The sequence below is a fragment of the Somniosus microcephalus genome, chromosome 3, assembly GCF_052327205.1.
Source record: "Somniosus microcephalus isolate GS21.2 chromosome 3, FLI_Smic_1.0, whole genome shotgun sequence".
NCBI lineage: Eukaryota > Metazoa > Chordata > Chondrichthyes > Squaliformes > Somniosidae > Somniosus > Somniosus microcephalus.
Window position 1 is genome coordinate 288,202,155 of NC_140989.1, and position 24,998 is coordinate 288,227,152.

General features: G+C 47.5%; 1 protein-coding gene across 1 annotated transcript in view; it reads left to right on the plus strand.

Moving 5' to 3' along the window:
- pde4ba (phosphodiesterase 4B, cAMP-specific a) overlaps positions 1-24,998 on the plus strand; it is a 321,113-nt gene that overhangs the window by 40,589 nt on the left and 255,526 nt on the right. The window contains exons 3-4 of the mRNA XM_085982714.1: positions 3,851-3,887; positions 5,061-5,131. Coding sequence (XP_085838840.1) covers positions 3,851-3,887; positions 5,061-5,131 — 108 coding nt within the window. The remainder of the gene's footprint in view (positions 1-3,850; positions 3,888-5,060; positions 5,132-24,998) is intronic.

The window sequence follows — 24,998 nt, forward strand, 5'->3', positions numbered from 1 at the left end:
TTCGCCGCCCAGAGCAGAGTTACCCCAGTGATTCAAAGGTAACTGTCGGTATCCTGCTCCCCTGGACGGGCTCTTCGTCGTCGATCTTCTTGATGGTAAGGCAGGACACCGGAGTCCAGGCAAGAGAGATGGCATCCCGAGGGACTACTTATACCCCTTTCTGGGAGCCCTTATCACTCGCCAGATCAGCTTGTTTCTTTGTCTGACCTGGACGTGTTGAAGTCTATACAAAGGAAACCGTTCTGGGCCCATCGACCTGGATGGCCGGTTAATCGGTTTTTAAACGTCCCATAAGTGTTTTCCTTTGTGTAACTGGTCTTGTGATGGGGCCATTCCAGTTTTAATGCCCCGTTGATCGTTTCCAAACAGTGTTGAAGTCAGCTAACGAAGGTCTGAATGCAGCTATTACCCGTTGATTATCTGTGCAAACGGCCTTGATGGGTTTTAATCAGAGGCCCAAATGCCACTGTTTGCTTCTCATACATAACTGCAGAAGGCCTGTCTGCCTTCTAATTTCTGGAACATTCCTTCTTTGTCAGTCCAAACCTGAACTTTGCAGGCCTTGGCCATGAGGTTGACCGTAGCCATCTTGTTGGGCCCTGGAGCCCTGGATTTTTAAACTTAGTCCAGCCAGGGTTTCTCCAATAAGCCAGAAGTAAATCTTCAGGGGAGACATAAAATTTGCGAATCCTTTCACAGTGGTGACTGCAGCCAAAGCATTTAAGAGCAATCTCTAAAATGGCATTCGGGCACAACATAGCAACAATCTAATCATGACATGCCATGAGAAATCAGGGGACTAGCACACGAGTGTATGCAGTATAACATTGGTTACTGTTCATGATAGCACGATGCAGTTTGGTGTCAGCATGAAGAGAACTTCAAAACAACAACGACATTTATATAGTGCAAAAGCAAAATACTGCGGATGCTGGAAATCTGAAATAAAACCAGAAAATGCTGGAAATACTCAGCAAATCAGGCAGCATCTGTGGAGAGAGAAACAGAGTTAACATTTCAGGTCAATGACCTTTCATCAGAACTGGAAAAAGTTAGAGATGTAACAAGTTTTAAGCAAGTGCAGAGGCGGAGAAGTGGGGGAGGGGAGGAAAGAACAAAAGGGAAGGTCTGTGATCGGATGTAAGGCAGGAGAGATTAAATGACAAAAGGGATGATGGTGCAAGGCAAAAGGGGATGGTAATGGGACAAGTTAAGAAACAAAAGATGGGTCTAGAAGAGGTGTAAATGACAAAAGCAGAATCATTACCAGCAGCTGCTGGCTGAAAAAATGGGAGCAGTGGCTATGATCTGAAATTGCTCCACTTGATGTTGTATCTGGAAGGCTGTAAAGTGCCTAATTGAAAGATATGGTGCTATTCCTCGAGCTTCTGTTGAGCTTCATTAGAACAATGTAGGAGGCCAAGGACAAAAAGGTCAGAGTGGGAGTGGGGCAAAGAATTAAAATAACAAGCAACCAGAAACTCAGGGTCACACTTCTGCAAAGTGATCACCCAATCTACGTTTAGCCTCCCGAGTGTAGAGGAGACTGCATCGTGAGCAGCAAATACAATATGCTAAATTGAAAGAAGTACTAGTAGATGCTGTTTCACCTGGAAGGAGAGTTTGGGGCCCTGGACGGTGGGAAGGGAGGATGTAAAAGGGCAGGTCTTTGCCTCACTCCCACTATAGGAGGGATGTGATTGCATTGGAGAGGGTGCAGAGCAGATTCACCAGGATGTTACCTGGGCTGGAGCGCTTCAACTATGAGCAGAGACTGGACAGGCTGGGGTTGTTTTCCTTAGAGCAGAGAAGGCTGAGGGGGGACCTGATTGAGGTGCACAAAATTATGAGGGGGGTAGATAGGAACTTTTCCCCTTAGTAGAGGGGTCAACAACCAGGGGGCATAGTTTGAAGGTAAGAGGCAGGAGGTTTAGAGGGGATTTGAGGAAAAACCTTTTCACCCAGAGGGTGGTTGGAATCTGGAACTCACTGCCTGAAAGGGTGGTAGAGGCAGGAACCCTCACAACATTCAAGAAGCATTTAGATGAGCACTTGAAATGCCATAGCATACAAGGCTACGGATCAAGTGCTGGAAAATGGGATTAGAATAGACAGGGCTTGATGGCCAGCGCGGACACGATGGGCCGAAGGGCCTCTTTCTGTGCTGTATGACTCTATGAGGTGTTGCGTCTCCTGCGCTTGCACGGGAAGGTGCTGTGGGAAGAGGAGGGGGTGTTGGGGATGATGGAAAAGTGGACCAGGGTGTCGCAGAGGGGATGGGCCCTTCAGAATGCTGAATGGGGAGGGGTAAGATGTGTTTGGTGGTGTTTGGAGGTAGCAGAAATAGCAGAGGATGATTCGTTGAATGTGGAGGCTGGTGGGGTGGAAGGTGAGGACAAGGAGAACCCTATTGTGGTTCTGGGAGGGAGAGAAAGGGGTGAGAGCAGAAGTGCGAGAAATGGGATAGACACGGTTGAGGGCCCTGTCAACCACGGTGGAGGGGAATCCTTGGTTGAGGAAAAAGGAGGACATAACGGAAAGACTGGTATGGGGGGATGGCATCATCAGAACAGATGTAACGGAGATGGAGAAACTGGGAGAATGGAATAGAATCCTTAAAGAAAGCCAGGTGGGAGGAAGTGTAATCAAGTTAGCTATGGAAGCCAGTGGGCTTATAGTAGACATTGGTTGACAGCCTATCCCCAGAAATGGAGATAGAGATAGAGGACATTTATATAGTGACTTTATTGTAAGAAAAATTCTCAAAAGCATGTAGCAAAGGTCTAATCAAAAAATCAACATTGAGCTAAAGAAAGTGATATTAGGAGGGGTGATTGTTTACAGAGTTGGGTTTTAAAGAGGATCTAAAAGGAGGAGAGGGAGATGAAGAATTGGAGGGATTTAGGCAGGAAATTCCAGAGCATGGAGCTTAGGGGCCTCCAATGGTGGAAGGAATGCACGAGAGATCAGAGCTCGTAGAATAGAGATTTCTGGGGAAGGGAAGTCATAGGGCTGCAGTATGTTTGTATCAATTGCTTGTAGAATAACAGGCTAAGGGCAAGTTTACATAGAAATGAAAAACGATGGAAGTAGGACTGAATGATGTCATCCATTCTAAATTCCATTACTTCCACCTGCCCATCCACCCTTGAGAATGTGCGCCAAAATATAAAGGCGCAGTTGCCAATGTACCCAAATCAGCAGTATAAAAAAAGCTAAAGTATGGTGGCCTTGGTGTGACTTATTTCTAATTAATTTGAATTAGTTTGCCTCAGTTCCTGACTCCAATCCTCTCATGCCATTGTGGTGGTGTTGTACCTCAAAGATTGATTACACATCACCTAGAAATGGGAAGAAATGTATACAATAGAAATAAGGCACATAAGACATAGCGTCCGGCAGTAAGTCAGGGGGCGCTACTGAAGATTGCGAGCAGGGCGCTGCGCACAGTGATGACATCATCACTGGCAGCACAGCGCCATGGGACACTAACGGTTACCGCCGCCACTAACCTCCCGCTGAATTTCGCAGGAGGTGTTGGCGGCGTCGCGCCTAGGTGCGCGCCTAGGTGCTCGTGCTTTGCACCCCATTAGCGCCCTCTTAGGGCACTAACAGGAGGCACAAAGCAACCGAAGTTTTAGGCCATAGTGATTTGTAATTTGTAACCTAATTTATTAAAGTTCATTTTCAGCATTCTAAGCATTGTAAAATATAGTTTCAGGAGTTGAGAAGAATTCCCAATGGATTATTATTATTTTATGGATTAGTGCTGAATGAAATCTACTAATTGTAAAATGTTTGCTACAATTTAAAATAATTGACTGACCTTTATTTCATTTTACATTTTCAGACATGGAGATGACTTGATAGTTACACCATTCGCACAGGTATATTAAATTTCATTGTCACTAATGAAAAAGGACATATTTCCTGAACTTTCTTATTTTAGTTGAGAGCATATCTCCCCCTTTGCCTCAGATATTCTTCCCTTCCTGTTCTTGTTTCTGTTTCCCTGGTATACACGTTACACAGCAAAGGGGGCAAGCAGACAACCTATTCTCAGAACTCTGAGAGTGCCAATCTGAAAGTTGGCACCAGTGGTCTCTGCGAGAGTGATCTACAGGGGTGGTTCTCCCTCTGATATTTTCCTCCTTCCTTATCAAGAAGACATGTCCGATGTTGCTGTCCCTCCCATACAGATGACAAAAAAAATGTACTTTTTAATTTCCTCTTTGTCTCTTGAAAGCTTACTCTTTGGGGCATGAATCCACAGATGCCAGTTGCCCTTTAGTACCCCGTCTAAATAGTGGGCAGTCTTTTCTGCTCAAGTTACATCAATTACCTGGCAAACTCGGATGGAATTTGGTGGGAAAACTTTCAAGAGCTGCTCTGCCATCCCCCACTCGACCCCAGCACTTCCAACATATTTCCCCAGAAGTATATTCAAGGGTATTACATGTCTGTTCAAATTTGAGTGGGCATATTATAATTGTATGCAAATAACACACACCCTTGCTGTGCCAAAAATGCGCCAAAATTTTGCAATAGTGAGAAATCCCAGCCAGTATGTCTATGGGCTGTTTGACTAAGCCCAATCCTTTCCTCCCTGATGTATACTTGGGTACGTTCCAGCAAGGGTCGCTGCTGGATGGCAATCTGTCCACAAATAGGATCATTTCAGCAAGGGTTGCTGGGAGGGCAATTTGTCCACACATGGACATTTTCCAGCAAAAGTGGTTGGATGGCATTTCAGAATGGAACCTTGTCTGACATTTTTTCTCCTCACTCCCTGAGGATCAATGGGGGTGAAATTGGTCACCTCCAGTAACATGAAACGGGCTGATAGTGAATCTGCAGCTCAATTTCATCCCCAATGGGTCCAACTGTAGCACCTTGCCTGCTGCCCAGCTGAAGTCAGTTACCTTAGAACAGAAGGGGAATTGAACCTAGCACTGAGTCAGTTCCCAGCCAGGCAATGCATTTACAAGCTGAATTATCCAAAGACCTCTAAGTAATCTTTATGTTGCATGAATAAACCGAATCCACTTTTATTTTTTCAGGTACTGGCCAGCTTGCGGAGCGTGAGGAGCAATTTCTCAGTACTAACAAACGTTCACGGAGTACCAAACAAGTAAGTCATTTGGCAAATGTTAATAATGGGAAATTTAACCCCCAAGAACAGGTGGGTTGGGAGTGGGTGGTGTTAAGTCTGTGTGTTCTAGTTATTGTTAATAAGAATCACTGCACACAGACCACAAGAATAAATTCAACAGGTCTTTACTAGTCGAAGGTCAGGCTGAACTGCCCAATAAATCATTACACAGCACTTATATACCGGTGTGGTCACCACCGGTATTACAGTATACAGCAGCCAAGATAAAGTAGTGCATCTCTTAAAATAGTTCTCTTAAAGGTGGAACGGTTACATACACCACAATCCTCCCTTTTTAGCTTAACAGTATATATTCCCCATTTAACATAACATAATAACATATATACACAACTTCATGTAAAAAACAGTTCACAGATTCAGTCTCTGAGGAGGCCTCCTGATCCGAGACGGATAACGCCTTTCAGGGGTCTCTGGTTCTCGTTGCTGGGGTGACTCATCTAGTTGATCCCCTATGGATAGGACATCATCATCAGGTATATTCACTTCTGAGGTAGATGCTTCAGGTTCACTAACTTCCTCCACGGTTGTCTCTGTCGTAACCATGGGCTCGACCCTTGTTCTCGATCCCACCAGTTGGTCAGCATAACGTCGCATTACGTTTTCACCAACATCTACCGTGTACATCAGGGGTCCTTGTCTGGCCCGAATTGTTCCAGATTGCCATTTCTCGTTTTTATAGTCCCTGGCTAACACCGGTTGTCCTATTTCAAAACTCCGAGTGGGCTTGTTATTGATATGCTGGAACTGTTTGTTTTCGACTTCCCTCCGCACATTTGGTTTTAACAAGTCCAACCTGGACCGCAACCTCCTGTTATAGAACATCATGGCAGGACTTTGGTTTGTTGTTGCATGGGTGGCGTTTCGATATGCCAGTAGGAAATTGTCCACCTTGTGTTGCAGTGGAATCTGATCTTCGCTCATGGCCTTTATTGCCTTTTTGAACGTCTGTACAAACCTCTCGGCCAGCCCATTCGTAGCTGGATGATATGGGGCAGAGGTATAATGTTTCACCCCATTCTTCTTCAGGAATTTCTGGAATTCCTCTGACACGAACTGTGGTCCGTTGTCTGAACATATTTGCTCTGGCAATCCATTTCTTGCAAATATCGTTCTTAGCACCGCGATCGTCTTCTCCGAGGTAGTGGTAGTCATTTTAATCACTTCTGGCCATTTAGAATGTGCGTCCACCGCAATTAAAAACATGGAGTCCATGAATGGACCAGCAAAGTCAATATGTACACGTTGCCATGGGGTTGAAGGCCATTCCCATGGATGCAGTGGTGCAATTGGAGGTGCATTTTGGACTCTTTGGCACCCTGAGCAGCTTTTCGTCAGAACCTCTATCTGTTGGTCGATACCCGGCCACCACACATAAGCCCTAGCAAGGCTTTTCATCTTGACTCCCCCCAGATGACCTTCATGTAGTTCTTTTAGAACTCTCTCTCTTAACTTAGGAGGGATAATCACCCTTGTTCCATACATCAATGTTCCCTGACAGATGGACAGCTGTTCTCGTCTTGCTGAGAATGCCGGTAACAGTGGATCACCATGGGCTGGCCATCCCTTTACTGTCAATTCGTAGACCCGGGACAGTGTCGGGTCATTCCTAGTCTCCCTTTCAATATTTGCATTGGTGACAGGTAAACATTCGATGATGGTCGAGTGAAATAACTCCACCGGGTCAACAGTCGGTGCCTCCTCCTCAGTAGGTAGTGGCAGGCGCGACAGCCCATCAGCATTACCATGCTGCTTTGTACCTTTGAATTGTATCTGATATTGATGTGCCCCTAGGAAAAGGGACCATCTCTGGAGCCTCTGTGCTGTCATCACCGAAACACCCTTCTTAGGGTTAAAAATGGATACCAACGGCTGGTGGTCTGTCAGCAGTGTAAACTTCTGGCCCTGCAGGTAATGATTAAACTTCTTTACTCCCCACACAAGGCTGAGAGCCTCCCTATCTATCTGAGCATAGTTGCGCTCAGCGGAGGTCAATGATCTGGATGCAAATGCGACTGGCCTTTCCAAGCCATTTGGCAACTTGTGTGAGAGTACTGCTCCAATACCATAAGGAGAAGCATCACAAGCTAAACGAATAGGTAGCGTTGGGTTGAAGTGAGCCAACACTTCCTCTGAGGTGATCAATGCCTTGCTTTTGCGAAAGGCCTTCTTACAGTCCTCGCTCCACTTCCATGGTACTTCTTTCTGCAAAAGAGCGTTCAGCGGGTGCAGCACCGTGGATAGATTTGGCAGAAACTTATGGTAATAGTTAATCAACCCTAGGAACGACCTCAACGGGGATACATTTTCCGGAGCGGGAGCCTTCACAACAGCTTCGATCTTGTCAGGTGACTTGTGCAGCCCCTCCTGGTCAATGACATGACCACAGTACGAGATCCGTTTCTGAAAGAACTCACATTTCTGGCGATTAACTCGAAGTCCATATTCCTTCAATCTGGTGAGCACCAGTTTCAAATTTGCAAGGTGTTCCTCATCGTCATCTCCTGTAATCAGGATATCGTCCAAGTAACATTGAGTGCTTGGAATTCCCTGTAATACCTGCTCCATGGCCCTCTGCCAAATTGCTGGAGCCGAAGCCACTCCAAAAACCAGTCTATTATATCGATACAAGCCTCTGTGCGTGTTGATTGTGAGATACTGGCGCGACTCTTCCTCAACTTCCATCTGTAAGTACGCTTGCGCCAGGTCTATCTTGGTGAAGTGTTTCCCACCAGACAATGAAGCAAAGATATCCTCAATCCGCGGAAGTGGATATTGCACCGTGTGAAGCACCGGATTAACCGTGATCTTGAAGTCTCCACAGATGCGGACCTTCCCCGGTTCCCCTGGCTTGTTACTCGATGAACGCTTCATGACGGGAACAATGGGCGTGGCCCACTCACTCCAGTCCACCTTAGACAGTACTCCTGAACGTTCTAGCCCTTCCAGCTCAGCTTCCACAGCAGGTCGTATCGCATAAGGTACTGGTCTGGCTTTGAAAAATTTTGGGTTTGCATGTTCTGCAATCTTGATTTTTGCTGTAATTCCTCTCAGTGTTCCCAGTCCCTGTTGGAACACCTCTTTAGCCTCATCCAATATTCTGGACAATCGTTCAGGTTTGACATCTTTTTTTCCGGAATCTACCGTTATTGCTTTTAGGGAGTGCCAGTCCATATTTATTTTCCTGATCCACTCCTGTCCCAGAAGTGGTGGACCTCCCTCAGGTAGTACATATAAGTCCATTCCTTGGTGTTCTTTGCCCTTGTGTACCACCTTGACTTTTATCTTTCCGATGGGGTATACTCTTTGCCCCGTGTATGTCTGCAATACTATCTCCGTATCCCGTAGGGGAATATGTGTGAATAACCTTTTGTAATCTTGCTTATTCATGACCGTCAATGCCGATCCGGTGTCCAATTCCATCTTCACTTGGACTCCTGCTATCTGAAGTGTGACCCAGATAGTTTGTAGGTCAGCTTCCTTACTCACATTGTGAATTCTCAGACTACCCAGTTCCTTGCTGTTGGAGTCTGAATCCGAATTCTGTTCATCCGAACTCTTCTCAGCCACCTTATGTACCTTTCTGCACTTTTCCTGCGGTGACTTTTTGTTGCTGGTCTTCTTTCCTGACCGGCATACTTTAGCTATGTGACCAAGCTTGCCACATTTTCTACATTCCTGATTTTTAAACCAGCATTGGTTCTGATCGTGTGTTGTCTTTCCACAACAATAACATTTCGCTGTACCCAAAGCCATTTGATCTACGTTGAGTACCGCTGCCTTCAGCTGCATTTCTGCAGTGCCTCTCGCTGCGGCTTCGTGCGATGCTGCAATAGTGACAGCCTTATCAAGTGTAAGATCATTCTCTTCAAGCAGCCGCTTTTGTGTTCCTTCTTTCGACAATCCACACACGAATTTGTCTCTCAGTGCCTCTGTCAGTCTTTCCCCAAACTGACAGTATTTCGCTAGCTTACGCAGTTCAATTAAATACTCCGCGTTGCTTTCCTCTTTCAGTTGCGTTCTCGCATAAAATTTAAATCGTTCCGCTAACATCAGCGGTGTGGGGTTCAAATGATTTCTCAGGACAGCAACAATATTAGCGAAAGCCTGATCCGCCGGTTTAGCTGGTGATAGAAGATGCTTCAATAGCCTGTATGTCTTCGCACCCATTGAGTTTAGTAAGGTTAGTGCTTTATCTTCATCTGATATTTTATTTGCCTTACAATAAATCTCTATGCGTTCTACATACGTGGCCCAATCTTCAACATCGGCATCGAAATCGTTGATGTTACCATGCTTAGGCATCCTCGCAATCACCGTGATAGAAGGGATGATCACTGCCTGTTGCTGATGGAAGGCTTCATGTCAGGATTCTTCCTTGCTCTTCAGACCCGAGTCTTTTCTCAGCAGGATGATGAGGGCGGATGCCTCTTCTCGACGCCCGTTAAACTGCCTTGGATATATCTCTGCCGCAGGGTAAGATCGTCATCGTCGCCACTGTTAAGTCTGTGTGTTCTAGTTATTGTTAATAAGAATCACTGCACACAGACCACAAGAATAAATTCAACAGGTCTTTACTAGTCGAAGGTCAGGCTGAACTGCCCAATAAATCATTACACAGCACTTATATACCGGTGTGGTCACCACCGGTATTACAGTATACAGCAGCCAAGATAAAGTAGTGCATCTCTTAAAATAGTTCTCTTAAAGGTGGAACGGTTACATACACCACAGGTGGGAGAGTGAAAATTTGTGGTTTTTAGAGCAGGAGCGCAATCCAGCTTCAACGCGCCCACATCTGGGTTTAACGGAGGCGCGTTTGGATGCCAACAAGAAACTTACACGTCGAAGTCGGGGATTTAATAATTGGATGCGGGCGGGTGCTTATTGGCAGCATGGGTTTCCCGGGGCTCGGGAAAATGACCAGGGAAACAGAGGTGAGTTTGAGCAGCAGTTAAGGTGGGTATTTAAACTTGTTATTCTCCCATCTGAATAAAAGCTCACTTATTGTAGCTGCTGTCTCAGTTCACTCTGGCAAGTATTTGGCAGAGAGTGCTTGTGTGGATATTGTTTTTTTCAACCTTTGAGGATTTCAAACTGACAAGATCAGGATGGGAGGCACTTTGGATTTGTTTGACAGCATTTCAGAAGAGGAAAACCATCAAAATCCACGGCAGCAACGACGTGCTGTGGTGGGATCAGCACATGCACAGGAGGGAGCTACACAGGTGAGAGGCCGAGGTCACAGGAGGCACTATCCACGTCACAGGGTTTACAGACAGAGGCTCGGCTTCATTGGCCCCTCAGAACAGCAGTGCTTCTGCAGGCTGATGTTTACATAGGATATACGGCGCAGAAACAGGCCATTCAGCCCAACCAGTCCATGCCGGCGTTTATGCTCCACTCAAGCCTGCTCCCATCTTTCCTCATCTAACTGTCAGCATAACCCTCTATTCCCTTCTCCCTCATATGCTTATCTAGTCTCCCTTAAATGCATCTCTACTATTTGCCTCAACTACTCCCTGTGGTAGCGAGTTCCACATTCACACCACTCTGAGTAAAGAAGTTTCTTTTGAATTCCCTATTTGATTTCTTGGTGAGTATCTTATATTGATGGCTTTTTAGTTATGCTCTTCCCCACAAGTGGAAACACACTCTCTGTATCTACTCTATCAAAACCTTTCATAATTTTAAAGACCTCTATTAGGCCACCCCTCAGCCTTTTTTCAAGCAAAAAGAGACCCAGCCTGTTCATCCTCTCCTGATATGTATACCCTTGCATTTCTGGTATCATCCTTGTAAATCTTCTCTGCACCCTCTCCAGTGCCTCTACGTCCTTTTTATAATATGGTGAACAGAAATGTATGCAGTACTCCAAGTGTGGTCTAACCAAGGTTCGATACAAGTTTAGCATAAATTCACTACTTTTCAATTCTATCCCTCTAGAAATAAAACCTAGTGTCTGGTTTACTTTTTTTATGGCCTTGTTAACCTGTGTTGCTACTTTTAGTGATTTGTGTATTTGTACTCTGAGATCCCTTTGCTCCTCTACCCCGCCCACACTCTCACCCTCCAAGTAATAAGTGACCTCCCTATTCTTCCTACCAAAATGTAATACCTCCCATTTATCTGTGTTGAACATTTGCCAATTATATGCCCATTCTGCAAGTTTATTAACGTCTTCCTGTAATTTGTTGCAGTCCTCCTCAGTATTAACTATCCCTCCTGATGTAATAAAACTCACTACGCACTTGGTTTGAGTATAAAGCAAGGCTTTAATCAACTTGTTTCAGAACATGGAGGTCTAGTTGTACTTCACTAGTTCCTGTCTTACAAAATGTCCCTGGGCAAGCTGGGCCCACACCCGAGTATTTATACTCCTTGGACGGCGCCACCAGCTGGCCGTCCAGTGTTATTTACTGAGTAGTTTATTTATGATGATGAGATTTATAATATTCTTCCTGCCTAAAAGATTTGGAAGTCCAACGACTTCCTCTTAACGGATTAGGCAGACCACGAATAGCCGCAGTCTTTTAGATCTTTGTTTATGGCTAGAAGGCACGTCTTGGTCCCTGGGCCGCTTGATCTGTACCGGTGGATCGATAGGGCCCGTGTTGCCATGATCGACCCGAGGGAGGCTGGGGAGATTGTGACTCCGGGTGCGGGTCCCCACAGGCGCAGAGTTGGCTTCATCCTGTTGGATAGCTGGGGATTGACCGGCGTCCTGGCCTCGGGTGGCCATCCCACGGGGAGTACTCAGCTCCCCGAGTGGATCTGGTGGGGCAGCCGGCAGATCTCTCGATGTCCCAGGTAGGGCGTCATCTTCGAGGGAGCGCAGAGTGTCGGCATCATCACCGTGGGTCCCTCTATCAGTTGGGTCTGTGGAACCGGCTGGACAGGGAGCCAGGTCCCAGAGCGAAACGGTGGACTCCCGGCCATCAGGGTACCGCACGTGCACGTACGTGGGATTGACGTCCGTGAGTTCTACCTCGTCGATGAGGGGATCATTTTTAGAAGATCGGACAAAACTTCAGAGCAGCACGGGGCCGGGAGCTGCCAACCATGACGGTAGGGACGTCCCATGAGTGGAGTGACGCTGAAAGCTGAAGAATCGCTCGTGAGGTGTGACATTGGTGGACGTAGAAAGCAGAGACCTGATGGAATGCAACGCGTCAGGGTGCATAGTTTCCCACTGCTGGTCTGGTAGGTTGCGTGACCTCAGTGCAAGACGAACAGCGTTCCAAATGATAGCGTTGTATCTCTCAACCTGTCCGTTACCGATGGGATGGTATGGTGTCGTTTTACTTGTGGCGATTCCACATTGGGAGAGATAACTTTTGAGTTCGCTTGACATGAAGGAGGGACCCCGATCAGAGTGGATGAAAGTGGTCGTACCACAAAGGGAAAAGACTTGATCAAGGCATTTGATCACTGTGGAAGTAAGCATATTGGGACAGGGGAAAGCAAAGGGAAAGCATGAATATTCGTCCACCATATTAAGTAAGTAGGTGTTTCGCGTTGTGGAAGGCAATGGCCCTTTAAAGTCAATGCTTTTTCCAGTTATCGCTTGAGAAGGTTGAAAGCTGAAATAGCCGTTGCCTCCAATGGAAATGACTTTGTGTGAAGCAGGGGTTGGATCTTGTCGGAGAAGTGGGGTATCCATTTCGCATAATAGGCGAACATGCCGAGTGCCCGACGAAGAGAGCCGAGATTCGTAGGGGGAGGGAGCTCCTGAAGCGGACAAAGTCGCTCCGGATCCGGTTTGATGACACCGTTGCCCACCCAGTATCCAAGGATGTTGACTGATGGTATTGATTTCACAGATTTGGACTCATTTAAGGTTAAGTTGCGTCGACGGAGAACGTCAAAAAATTTCTGGAGATTGGCATCATGCTCCTTCTGGTCATGACCAGCAATGGTGATATTATCCAGATATGGAAAAGTGTTCATTAAGTTCTCCTGTTTGACTAGGCTATCCATTGCCCGTTGAAAGACGGCCACCCCATTGGTGACCCCAAATGGAAGGCGACAAAACTGGTAAAGCCGACCATTGGCCTCAAAGGCCGTATACTTTTTGTCAGAGTCCTTTAACGGTACTTGATGATATGCGCTCTTTAAATCAAAAGTTGAAAATACCTTGTAGTTGGCAAAGTTATTGACCGTGTCATCGACGTGTGGTAGTGGGTAGGCATCCAGGTCGGTATACTGGTTAATAGTTTGCGAGTAATCGATGCAAAGACGTTTCTTGTGTTGCTTCGGAGGATTTTTAACAACGACGACTTGAGCCCGCCAGGAAGATGAACATGGCTCAATGATACCGTCAGCTAGAAGGCGAGAGATTTCTGCCTCGATAAAGGATCGATCATCTTGGCTGAAACATCGTGATTTAGTGACTATGGGCTTACATCGGGGGGGAAAGATTGGCAAACAAGGAGGGCTCATCGAGCGAAGCCGCCGAAAGCGCACAAAACGGTACTTTGGAAATAGTAAGCTCCGGCTTTGACCCTCCAAACTCGAAAGTGAGTCTTTTGTGTTGTTTCTGGAAATCCTGTCCCAGGAGCACATCACTGCATAGGTTTTTGAGCACCCCAAGCCGGGTGGAGAAATAAGTGCGGCCATTGAGAATAAGGTCGACAAGACAAAAGCCGGAAGAATTGGTGGTCAGTGTCGTCGGAGCAATTGCAATTTCCCTGTCTGAGGGGTAAATACGCAGTTTTAACTTACTGATAGCCCGCTCACTAATGAAGCTGTCAGAGCTGCATGAGTCAATTAGTGCGCTCAAAATGTGTCCATTTACTGAAACCTTTGTGGCTGCATGGGACAAACTTTGGGGAAAAATAGCTGTGATGGGAGGAGGGGCAGTTTTACCCTTGACAGCTATAACCTTAGTAGTGGTTCTTGGGGGAGGAGCAGTTTCATAGATAGCAGCTGTAACCTTAGTAGTGGCTCTTGGGGGAGGAGCAGTTTTATAGATGGTAGGTGCAAAACTAACAGGAGCTCTTGACTGGCATACCTTAGAAAAGTGACCTTACTACAATGATTGCAGGTTGCGTTATGAGCAGGACAAAATTTCCTATAATGGAACGCACCTCCACAGAAGAAACACTTCCTTCCAGAGTGCCAAGATGCCGCTAGGGCGGGGTCATCATCAGTGAAGGCTTCTAGGGTAGGGTTGTCATCCGCTAGGTTAGAGCCATCATCAGTGAGGGCTTCCGCCCGAGACCTATCGAAGGAGTCATTAAAAGTGATAGCAGCAGCCCGTGCACGAGGTAAAAGATAGGTATCTGCATTCCTCTTTGCTAAGTCCAGGGAACACGCCTGGTCATAGGCTGCCTGTAACTCGAGGGTTTTATTCTCCAATAGACGCTGGCATATGAAGGGAGATGTAATTCCATTAATAAAGGAATCGTGAATTAGCTCCTTCTGGTACTGCTCGGCTGTGACAGCTTTAAGGTTACAATTCTTGTTGAGCCTGCGAAGCTTTTGAAGGAATCTTAGACTGGGTATTATGCAACGAGAAAGGATTAATTAGCAATCTTGTTGTACGAGACCCCTTGGGTCGGAGCGATCCTAATATGATCGAATTCTTCATTAAGATGGAGAATGAAGTAGTTGACTCAGAGACAAGGGTCCTCAATTTAAATAAGGGAAGCTACGATGGTCTGAGGAGCGAGTTGGGTAGGATTGAGTGGGGAATGGCGCTCAAAGGGTTGACGGTGGATAGGCAATGGCAAACATTCAAAAACCGAATGGATGAGCTACAGAATTTGTTCATCCCAGTTTGGCGTAAAAATAAAACAAAAAAGGTGACTCAACCGTGGCTAACAAGGGAAATTAGGGATAGCATAAGATCCAAGGAGAGGACATATAAATTGGCTAGAAAAAGCAATAATCCTGAGGATTGGGAGCAGTTTAGGAGTCAACAAAGGAGGACAAAGGGATTAATTAAGAAAGGGAAAATAGAATATGAGAGTAAGCTTGCAGGGAACATAAAAACTGACTGTAAAAGCTTTTATAGATATGTGAAGAGAAAAAGATTAGTGAAGTCAAGCGTAGGTCCCTTACAGTCAGAATCAGGGGAATTTATAATGGGAAACAAGGAAATGGCAGACAAACTAAATGCATACTTTGGTTCTGTCTTCACAAAGGAGGACACAAATAACCTCCCAGAGATGCCGGGGAACATAGGGTCTGATGAAATCGAGGAACTGAAAGAAATCAGTATTTGTAGGAAAATGGTGTTAGGAAAATTGATGGGACTGAAGGCCGATAAATCCCCAGGGCCTGATGGCCTACATCCCAGGGTACTTAAGGAAGTGGCCCTAGAGATAGTAGATGCATTACTGATCATCTTCCAGAACTCGATAGACTCTGGAACGGTACCCATGGATTGGAGAGTAGCTAATGTTACCCCACTATTCAAAAAAGGTGGTAGAGAAAAAGCGGGGAATTATAGACCGGTAAGCCTAACATCGGTAGTGGGGAAAATGCTAGAGTCTATTATAAAAGATGTAATAGCAGAGCACTTGGAAAGCAGTGACAGGATCGGAAAAAGTCAACATGGATTTACAAAAGGTAAATCATGCTTGACTAATCTACTGGAATTTTTTGAGGATGTAACTGGTAAAATAGATAAGGGAGAACCAGTGGATGTGGTGTATTTGGACTTTCAGAAGGCTTTTGATAAGGTCCCACACAAGAGATTAGCGTGCAAAATTAAGGCACATGGGATTGGGGGCAAGGTATTGACTTGGATAGAGAACTGGTTGGCGGACAGAAAGCAAAGAGTTGGAATAAACGGGTCGTTTTCCGAGTGGCAGGCAGTGACTAGTGGGGTACCGCAAGGATCGGTCCTAGGACCCCAGCTGTTCACAATATATATTAATGATCTGGACGAGGGAATAGGATGTAATATCTCCAAATTTGCAGACGACACAAAGCTGGGCGGGAGGGTAAGCTGCGAGGAGGATGTCGGGAAACTCCAGTACGATTTGGACAGGTTGGGTGATTGGGCAGAAACATGGCAAATGCACTATAATGTGGATAAATGTGAGGTTATCCACTTTGGTGGCAAAAACAGGAAGGCAGATTATTATTTGAATGGCAATAGATTGGGAGAAGGGGAAGTGCAAAGAGACCTGGGTGTCCTTGTGCACCAGTCGCTGAAGGTAAGCATGCAGGTGCAGCAGGCAGTTAAGAAGGCAAATGGTATGTTGGCCTTCGTAGCAAGAGGGTTCGAGTACAGGAACAAGGATGTCTTGCTGCAGTTGTACAGGGCCTTGGTGAGACCGCACCTTGAGTATTGTGTGCAGTTTTGGTCACCATACCTGAGGAAGGATGTTCTTGCCATGGAGGGAGTGCAGCGAAGATTCACCAGGCTGATACCTGGGATGGCAGGAATGACGTATGAGGAGAGATTGTGTCGATTGGGCTTATACTCACTGGAGTTTAGAAGATTGAGAGGGGATCTCATCGAAACCTATAAAATTCTGTCAGGCCTGGACAGACTAGATGCAGGAAGGATGTTTCTGATGGCCGGGGAGTCCAGAACCAGGGGTCATAGTCTAAGGATAAGGGGTAAGCCATTTAGGACTGAAATGAGGAATTTCTTCACCCAGAGAGTGGTAAACCTGTGGAATTCTCTGCCACAGAGGGCGGTGGAGGCCAGTTCATTAAATATATTCAAGAAAGAGTTGGATATGTTTCTTGAGGCTGAAGGGATCAAGGGATATGGGGAAAAGGCAGGGACAGGGTACTGAATTTGGATGATCAGCCATGATCACATTGAATGGCGGAGCAGGCTCGAAGGGCCGAATAGCCTACTCCTGCTCCTATCTTCTATGTTTCTATGTTTAAGTGATTCCCCGGGTTGTTGTCGAGTTGTGGCCAGTAGATGCCGAGGAAAAATTTAGTTTGGGGCCTTAACATATAGTCGCTGTAATATTAGGATAGCGGAGTCATAGTCTACACAGTCTTCGATATCGTCAAACACATTAGGAGATACATAATTGGCAAGTATCTCTAATTTATCAGGAACATTCTCACCACACACCCTGAGGAAATTGCTGAAGGTACGATACCAGTGTTTCCATACTTTAACAGTTGGAGGTGAATTCGCGTCCAGGTCAAGACGGGCGGGTCTGAGTAGTTTGTCCATGATGGATTGATTACAATGCCAGAGTTCCCTTCTGCAGTTGAAGTCGTAGCTGGCTGTTCCCGAATCACTCAGAGCATGGAATCGATATCAGGTTGATTAAGTTGACGTAATAAAACTCACTACGCACTTGGTTTGAGTATAAAGCAAGGCTTTAATCAACTTGTTTCTGAACATGGAGGTCTAGTTGTACTTCACTAGTTCCTGTCTTACAAAATGTCCCTAAGCAAGCTGGGCCCATGCCCGAGTATTTATACTCATTGGACGGCGCCACCAGCTGGCCGTCCAGCGTTATGTCATGAGTAGTTTCTTTATGATGATGAGATTTATAACACCTCCAATATGGTCTAAATCGTTAATATAAATTGTGAACAATAGTGGTCTCAGCACTGATACTTGTGGAACACCACTACCCACCTCTGCCACTGTGAATAGCTACCCTTTACCCCTACTCTCTACTTTCTGTCTTGAAGCCAGCTAGCTATCCATTCTGCTACTTGTCCCCTGACTCTGCATTCTCTGACCTGATTCATTAGTCTATTATGTGGTACCTTATCGAAGGTCTTTTGAAAATCTATTATCAATTACATCTACTGCATTACCCTTGTCTATTCTCTCTGTTACCTCTTCAAAAAGTTCAATGAGGTTGGTCAAGCAAGACTTTCCCTTTTGAAATCCATGCTGACTGTTCATTATTATATTTTTGGTTTCTAGATGTTCTTCTATTTTCTCCTTTAGTAGAGATTCCATTACTTTTCCTACCAATGATAAGCTAACTGGTCTATAGTTCCCTGGACATGTTCTATCTCCCTTCTTAAATATAGGTATTATTATGTTAGCTATCCACCAGTCCTCTGGCACTACACCTTTTTCTAATGAATTATTAAATATGTGTAGTAATCCCTAGATTCTTTTAAAATGTGTGGATGTAATCCATCTGGACATGTTTTTTTTTCCTCTTTGAGTTTGATTAGGTCATGTAATATATCTAATCTTTTTATCTTAAATGCAGTTATCTCATTGCTAATCTCATAATCCAATGTCATGTCCACCTGTTCTATCTCCCTGGTACATACTATAGCAAAGTAATTATTTAATATTTCTGCCATCTCTCTATCACTGCCTGTGGTATTATCCTGTCCATCCCTAAGTGGCCCTATTCCCATCCTGACCTTCCTTTTTTTATTGATGTGCCTGTAAAATATTTTACTATTTTGTTTTATGTTCCTTGATAATTTAATTTCATAGTTCCTCTTTGCCTTCCTAATTGTTTTTTGACTTATTTCCTAATCTCTTCATATTTTCCCTTATCATGCTCTCCCCTGCTGTCCATGTACTTAATGTATGCCTCTTTCCTTACCCCCAATTTTTCCCTCATGGCTTTATTCATCCATGGTGTTTCATTAGTGCTTAGCTTGTTCTTGTTTTTTAACGGAATATATTTTTCATGGACTCTGTTGAATCCCATTTTAAATGTTTCCCAGTGCTGTTCTACATCATTGTTTGCCAATATTGTTGTCCATTTTATTTTCCCAAGTTCTATTTTAAGCCCCTCAAAATCAGCTTTTCTCCAATCTATTAACCTGGTCTTCATCATACTTATATCCTCCTCAATTATTATTTTAAAGCATATTGGCCTAGAAATTGGGTATAGCCCCGCTTGAGGCGTTAGAACTGGCGCTGCGCAAAGTTTATAGCCAGACGAAACTTATCGCCGCCTGGCGCGATATTGGGTTGCATCGCCCCCATAGGTGATTGAGGCGCGAATTCAGACGTTGCACGGGCCTCCTAAGGCGCAAAACTTCCGGCGCTACCCAATATCGGCGCGGATGGGCGCAGCGCAGGTGATCTCAATTACCGATAACCACGAGACTTCCAGGCGCCGGCCGGCTCTTAAAGGGGTGGGTCAGTCAGCCTCAGCTTCCACACTCATCGCCCTGTAGGCCTCCGAATCGGCGCACGCCCTTCTCTGGCACAAAAAACTTGGTCAAGATGGAGAAGGTGAGACAGAGAGCAGAGCGCTTCAGCACTGAGGCTCTGGAGCAGTTGGTGGCCGCAGTGGAGCGCCGTCGAAATGTTCTCTATCCTGACAATGGCAGGAGGCCGAATCAAAAGGACTACCGCCGAGCTTGGAGGGATGTTTGTCAGAGGGTCAACTCCAGCAGCATGGTGACCAGGAGCCCTGTTCAGTGCAGGAAGAAATTCAACGACCTCACTCGGGTAGTTAGGGTGAGTGGTGTTTATGCAAACTTCTGATTCCCTCCATCTGCACCTGACTTCATGGCTACAGGGTGCACGATGCCCCAATGGCCATGTGTCAGCAAGCACCCATGGCCCTTTCTGGGCACACACATGCACATTTGACTCAAGGTGTCATGTAAGGGCTCTTGCACCATGGGGGGCATGAGATGATCACTCAGGGCATCATGTAAGGGCTCTTGCACCATGGGGGCATGAGATGCTCACTCAGGGCATCATGTAAGGGCTCTTGCACCATGGGGGGCATGAGATGATCACTCAGGGCATCATGTAAGGGCTCTTGCACCATGGGGGGCATGAGATGATCACTCAGGGCATCATGTAAGGGCTCTTGCACCATGGGGGGCATGCGATGATCACTCAGGGCATCATGTAACAGAACTTCCCCTTCTTTCCCCTGCAGTCCAAGCTGGCGACGATTCGCAAGGACCAGCTTCAAACCGGTGGAGGACCTCCACAAGTGGTCACTCTCACGGATCTCGAGGAGAGAGTGCACCAGATTCTTGGAGGACGTCTGAATGGTCCTGTTACCACTGCAGCTGCCGACCCCATTGTTGACAGCGATGGTAAGGATCTCATCTTTTTCAGCTGTCTCCTTCCACTTGGTCCCCCCGCCAGCATGCTTTCTCACTGTGGAGCCATGTCATAGCCTTGCCGCAATCTGGCATGCCTTGCTGCCAACCTGTCCTTTTGCTAAAGCCACTCTTCCACCTCCCTGCTTTCAGATGCTGCATCACCAGCTCGGGATCCGGGCCCTGAAGCTGCCAGTGCCAGTGGCTCCGGAGGCGAGGATCAGGAGGAAGCCGCACCATCCGTTCCAGCCGCAGGGGAGCCAACACATCTGCAGACTGGGGATAGTAGCTCCCTGGAGGGGAGGGGCGGGCTCTGATGAGGAGCCAGTTGCCGGAACAAGCGGCCTGCATCAACACAAGGGGGGTAGGCAAGTTCGGGCACCGGCTCCCCGGAGGGTGAGGCAGGGAGCGATGACTGCTGCACAGAGTGCAGAGGAGGTGCGTAGCCTGGCTGAAATGAGCACCCAGGCCCGGCTCAGGCACACTGAGCTTATGGCTGCAGTGGGGAGGATGCCTCAGTCGATAGAAACACTGGCAAAGAGTGTGCTGGACTTTGGCGCTGCAATGGAGAGGACTGTCCAGGGCTTCGGGGCAGCAATGAAGAGGACTGTCCAGGGCTTCGAGGCCGCTATGGAAAGGACAGTTCAGAGCTTCGGACAATCCCTGGAAAGGTCTGTCCAGGGCTTGTCCGAGGCAGTGGAACGGACTGCTCCGGCCTTGTCCGAAGCAATGGAGAGAACTGTCCAGGGCTTCTCTGAAGCACTGGCACCTGCCACACAGGTCCTCACTGCTGCCACGCAGTCACTTGCTGGCCTTGTCCAGACCCAGATTGAGGCAACGCGAACTCTCACTGCTGCCACCCTATCTGCATCAGCTAGGATCACCTCGGGCCCTTCCAGTACCACACGAGGCCAGGAATCAGTGGCGCAGTCGCTTGTGGCGGTGGAGCCGAGCCGGTCCCCTCCGAGAGCCAGTGTGTCGTCCAACCATGGTGCAGGTATCCTCTCTCGGCAGGTGACCATTGCTCATGCCACCGCTGGAACGTCTGCAGTGCAGCTGCCACCACCTGCAGTGCACACTGCTTCCAGCCATGCCCAGACCAAGCAGACAGCCTCCGCACCCTCCAAGCCCAGAGGTCGTCCAGGCCGTCCATCAGGGGCTTCTGCGATTCCAGACAGTCACCAGGCGTCCCCCAGCCTTGACCCCGTCACTGGGGTTCAATTACGTAGGAGCAGCAGGGAGGGAAGGGGCCAACCACGAAAGAGAAGTCGGTCTCCATCAAGGGGCCAGCAGTAGAGGGAGTTGCTGAGACGTTTCTTCCTCCAAATTCAAGGACGCCCTCACCTGTTGTGATTGTTTGTGATGGTTTGTTTAGTTTTGCGCCTTTGCCAGAGAGTTGACTGTTATTTTGTTAGTTATGGTTTCTGTTGACATGATGTTGTTATGCTGGAAGGAAGCACTTTTTTGACGATAAAGAATTTTTTTTATTTACAATGGTACTTGTAACTATTTACACTCATGGTGGACTTCCTAGGCTTTGAACGATCCGAAGTGCGCAGGACGAATGACAGCCATCATTCCGTCAGAGGGGCCTAGAACCGAGTCCTTATGAGCCTCTGACGGATGGCCCTTCCACTTTCAGGAGCCCTCCCATCTTCCTCTTCCTCCTCCTCATGCTCCTCCTCCTCCTCCTCGTCCGCCTGCTCTTCCTCCTCCTCCTCCTCCTCCTCCTCGTCTGCCTGCTCTGCTGGACCTTGAGGGTCGGCTGGCATTGGCTGGGTTCGTCGAATGGCCAAGTTGTGGAGCATGCAGCAGACAACGACGATGCGACCCACTTGCTCCGGCGAGTACTGCAGGGCTCCCCCCGAATGGTCCAGACAGCGGAAACGCTGTTTGAGCACACCAATAATGTGCTCGACAATGTTCCTGGTCGCCTGATGGCTGCTGTTGTAAAGCTCTTCTGCCGGAGTGGCGGGCAAACGGAGTGGGGTCATGAGCCATGGGCAGAGAGGATAGCCCTTGTCGCCCAGAAGCCAGCCTCGTGGGTGAGCTGGGCCCTCAAAAATGTCAGAAACTGAGGTCAGCCGCAGGATGAACGCATCGTGGCTGCTCCCAGGGAATTGTGCGTTGACTGCCATTATCATCTGGTGGTGGTCACAGACCAGCTGGACATTGAGGGAGTGGAACCCCTTTCGGTTGCGGAACTCCTCTGGATTCTGCAATGGCGCCCGCAAAGCCACGTGTGTGCAATCTATGGCCCCCTGCACCATGGGGAAGTCCGCAATAGCAGCGAAGCCCTGCGCGCGCTCCGCCTGCTTCTCCAGGGTCAGAGGGAAGGTGATTAATTGATGCCTCCTTCTATAGAGGGCAGCTGTCACTTGCCGGATGCAACAATGCACTGCAAATTGTGTTATATTCACGATGTCCCCAGTGGCTGACTGAAAGGATCCGCTTGCGTAAAAGTTCAGGGCAACAGTCACTTTGACGGCAACTGACAGAGAGGTCCTGCACCGTAGATGCGGCTGCAGATCCTCAGCAAGCAGGTGGCACAGCTCAGTCACAACCTCCTTACCGAATCTGAGCCTTCGCAGACACTGCTCCTCGGACATGGTAGGGTATGACACCTGCTGCCTGAAAACCCTCGCAGCGTATCGTCGGATTGGCCGACCTCCATTGCCCCTCCTCCTTCTGGCCAATCCCGGCCCTCTCTCCCGTCGTCTCTGTGCCCCTTCCAAGTGTCCGGCCATGAGGACGTTCCCCTCCAAAGCAGCTCCCATTGCTATGCCAGACGGGCAACACGCAGTAATGTCTAGCGCTCCAACTGCTCTGGACAGGCCTGCAGGTCCCAAGTCTTCGAAGGCTTAATCCGAAAAATAGTGTGCAACAGTAGTTCACCAACTCTCTCCAGCAACGAACAGAATGAACAGGCCAAGTGCCTGCAGCTTTTATACTAGAGCTGTCCCCTTTAAATAGCGCCCCCGACTCCGAGAAGGGCCTGGGAACGTTCCATCCAACTGTCACTAATAGCGCCAGGCGGAAAGGTTCCGGGCGCCACCGAATATCCGGTCAGGGGCGCCAAAAAGGCGTTGCACACTGAAATTATGTCATTAACTGCCTGCGCACACGGGTGCGCGCTAAGAGTTAGCGCTGGCACTAAATGGATACGCAATATGGGAGGTGTCGCTATCTTCATTGCGCCCACCCGAACATTGGGTAACGCCCCAATTCTTGGGCTCTTTCGGCGCTAATCGCTGGCGCAACCAACCGAATTTCTAGGCCATTATGTTATGGTCACTATTGCCTGATGTTCCCCTACTTTTACTTCTCTTATCTGCTCTGGTTCATTCCCCATTACTAGATCCAATAGCGAATCCTCCCTTATTGGGCTTTTAAATATTGGGTTAGAAAGGAATCCTGTACACGTTGTATGTGCTCCATTACCTTATCCCCTTTACCTACCTCTTCTGTCCAATTAATATCGGGATAGTTGAAATGCCCCATGATTATTATTCTATGGAGGAAAAATTGGCTTATGCCCCCTTTGGGGCGATAACTGCTACTTTTAGCGCCCCTAAAAAGTTAGTGCCACCGCGCCCGAAATTCAATGGTAGCGCCCCAAGCAGGAGGCGGGACGCTACTGGAAGCGCTACCCCTCCCTCTTGGGGTGCTCCCATTGAATATCGCTGCAGTACTGCAGGTCTCCCTCCCCTGAATAAAGGGGAGGGGCCCAGCGCAGTGCACATGGGGCCCTGCTGGCCCACCAGGGAGCTGGGTGCCAGCAAAATAGCCCGGCACTCAAGAGGAGTGCCCGGTTGACAGATCATGGCCGGCACCCCGCAGCAGGAGGCCCCAAAAAAATGGCTGCCCGGCACCTTCCCTTTAATTATCGCCGCCCTGGCCACAAAAATGCCACCCTGAACCTATCGGACATGGCGTCCAGTGGTAGGTCAGGGAGCATGACCCAAGTTTGTTGCCGGGGTGCGAACGGGGCACTGCACATGGCGATGACGTCATCAATGGAGGCGCAGCACCATGGGGTGCTACTGGCCATTGCCACCGCTAACCTCCCGCTAAATTTCACAGGTGGCATTAGCACACCGCGCCCATTCTATAGGGAGACGCAGAGCAACCGAATTTTTCCTCTGTTTTTCACTCATTTCCCTAATTTGTTTGCATATTTTTTCCTCCACCTCACTTCTACTAATAGGTGGTCTGTAAACTACCCATATTAGTGTGATTGATCCTTTATTATTTTTATCTCTATCCACATGGATTCTATTTCTGTCTTGCTGATAGCTGCGTTAATTTTTCTACTGCCATTATGTTATCCCTAATAAGTACAGCTACTCCATCTCCACTTTTTCCCCCCTCTATCTTTTCTAAATATGTTATACCCTGCAATGTTTAATTCCCTGTCCTGATTTTTCTGTAGCCATGTCTCAGTAATCCTTCTATGTCTGGTTCCTCACAACGCATGATTACCTCCAGCTCCCCCGTTTTATTACTGACACTCTGTGCATTGCTGTACAGAGAGTTTAACTCATTCATTGGTTGATACGTCAGGTGGTGGCAGACATCTGCAGCCTCATAGAAACATAAAAGATAGGATCAGGAGTAGGCCATTCGGCCCCTTGAGCCTGCTCCGCCATTCAATGAGATCATGGCTGATCATCCAAATTCAGTACCCTGTCCCTGCCTTCTCCCCATATCCCTTGATCCCTTTAGCCTTAAGAAATATATCCAACTCTTTCTTGAATATACTTAATGAACTGGCCTCCACCGCCCTCTGTGGCAGAGAATTCCACAGGTTCACCACTCTCTGGGTGAAGAAATTCCTCCTCAT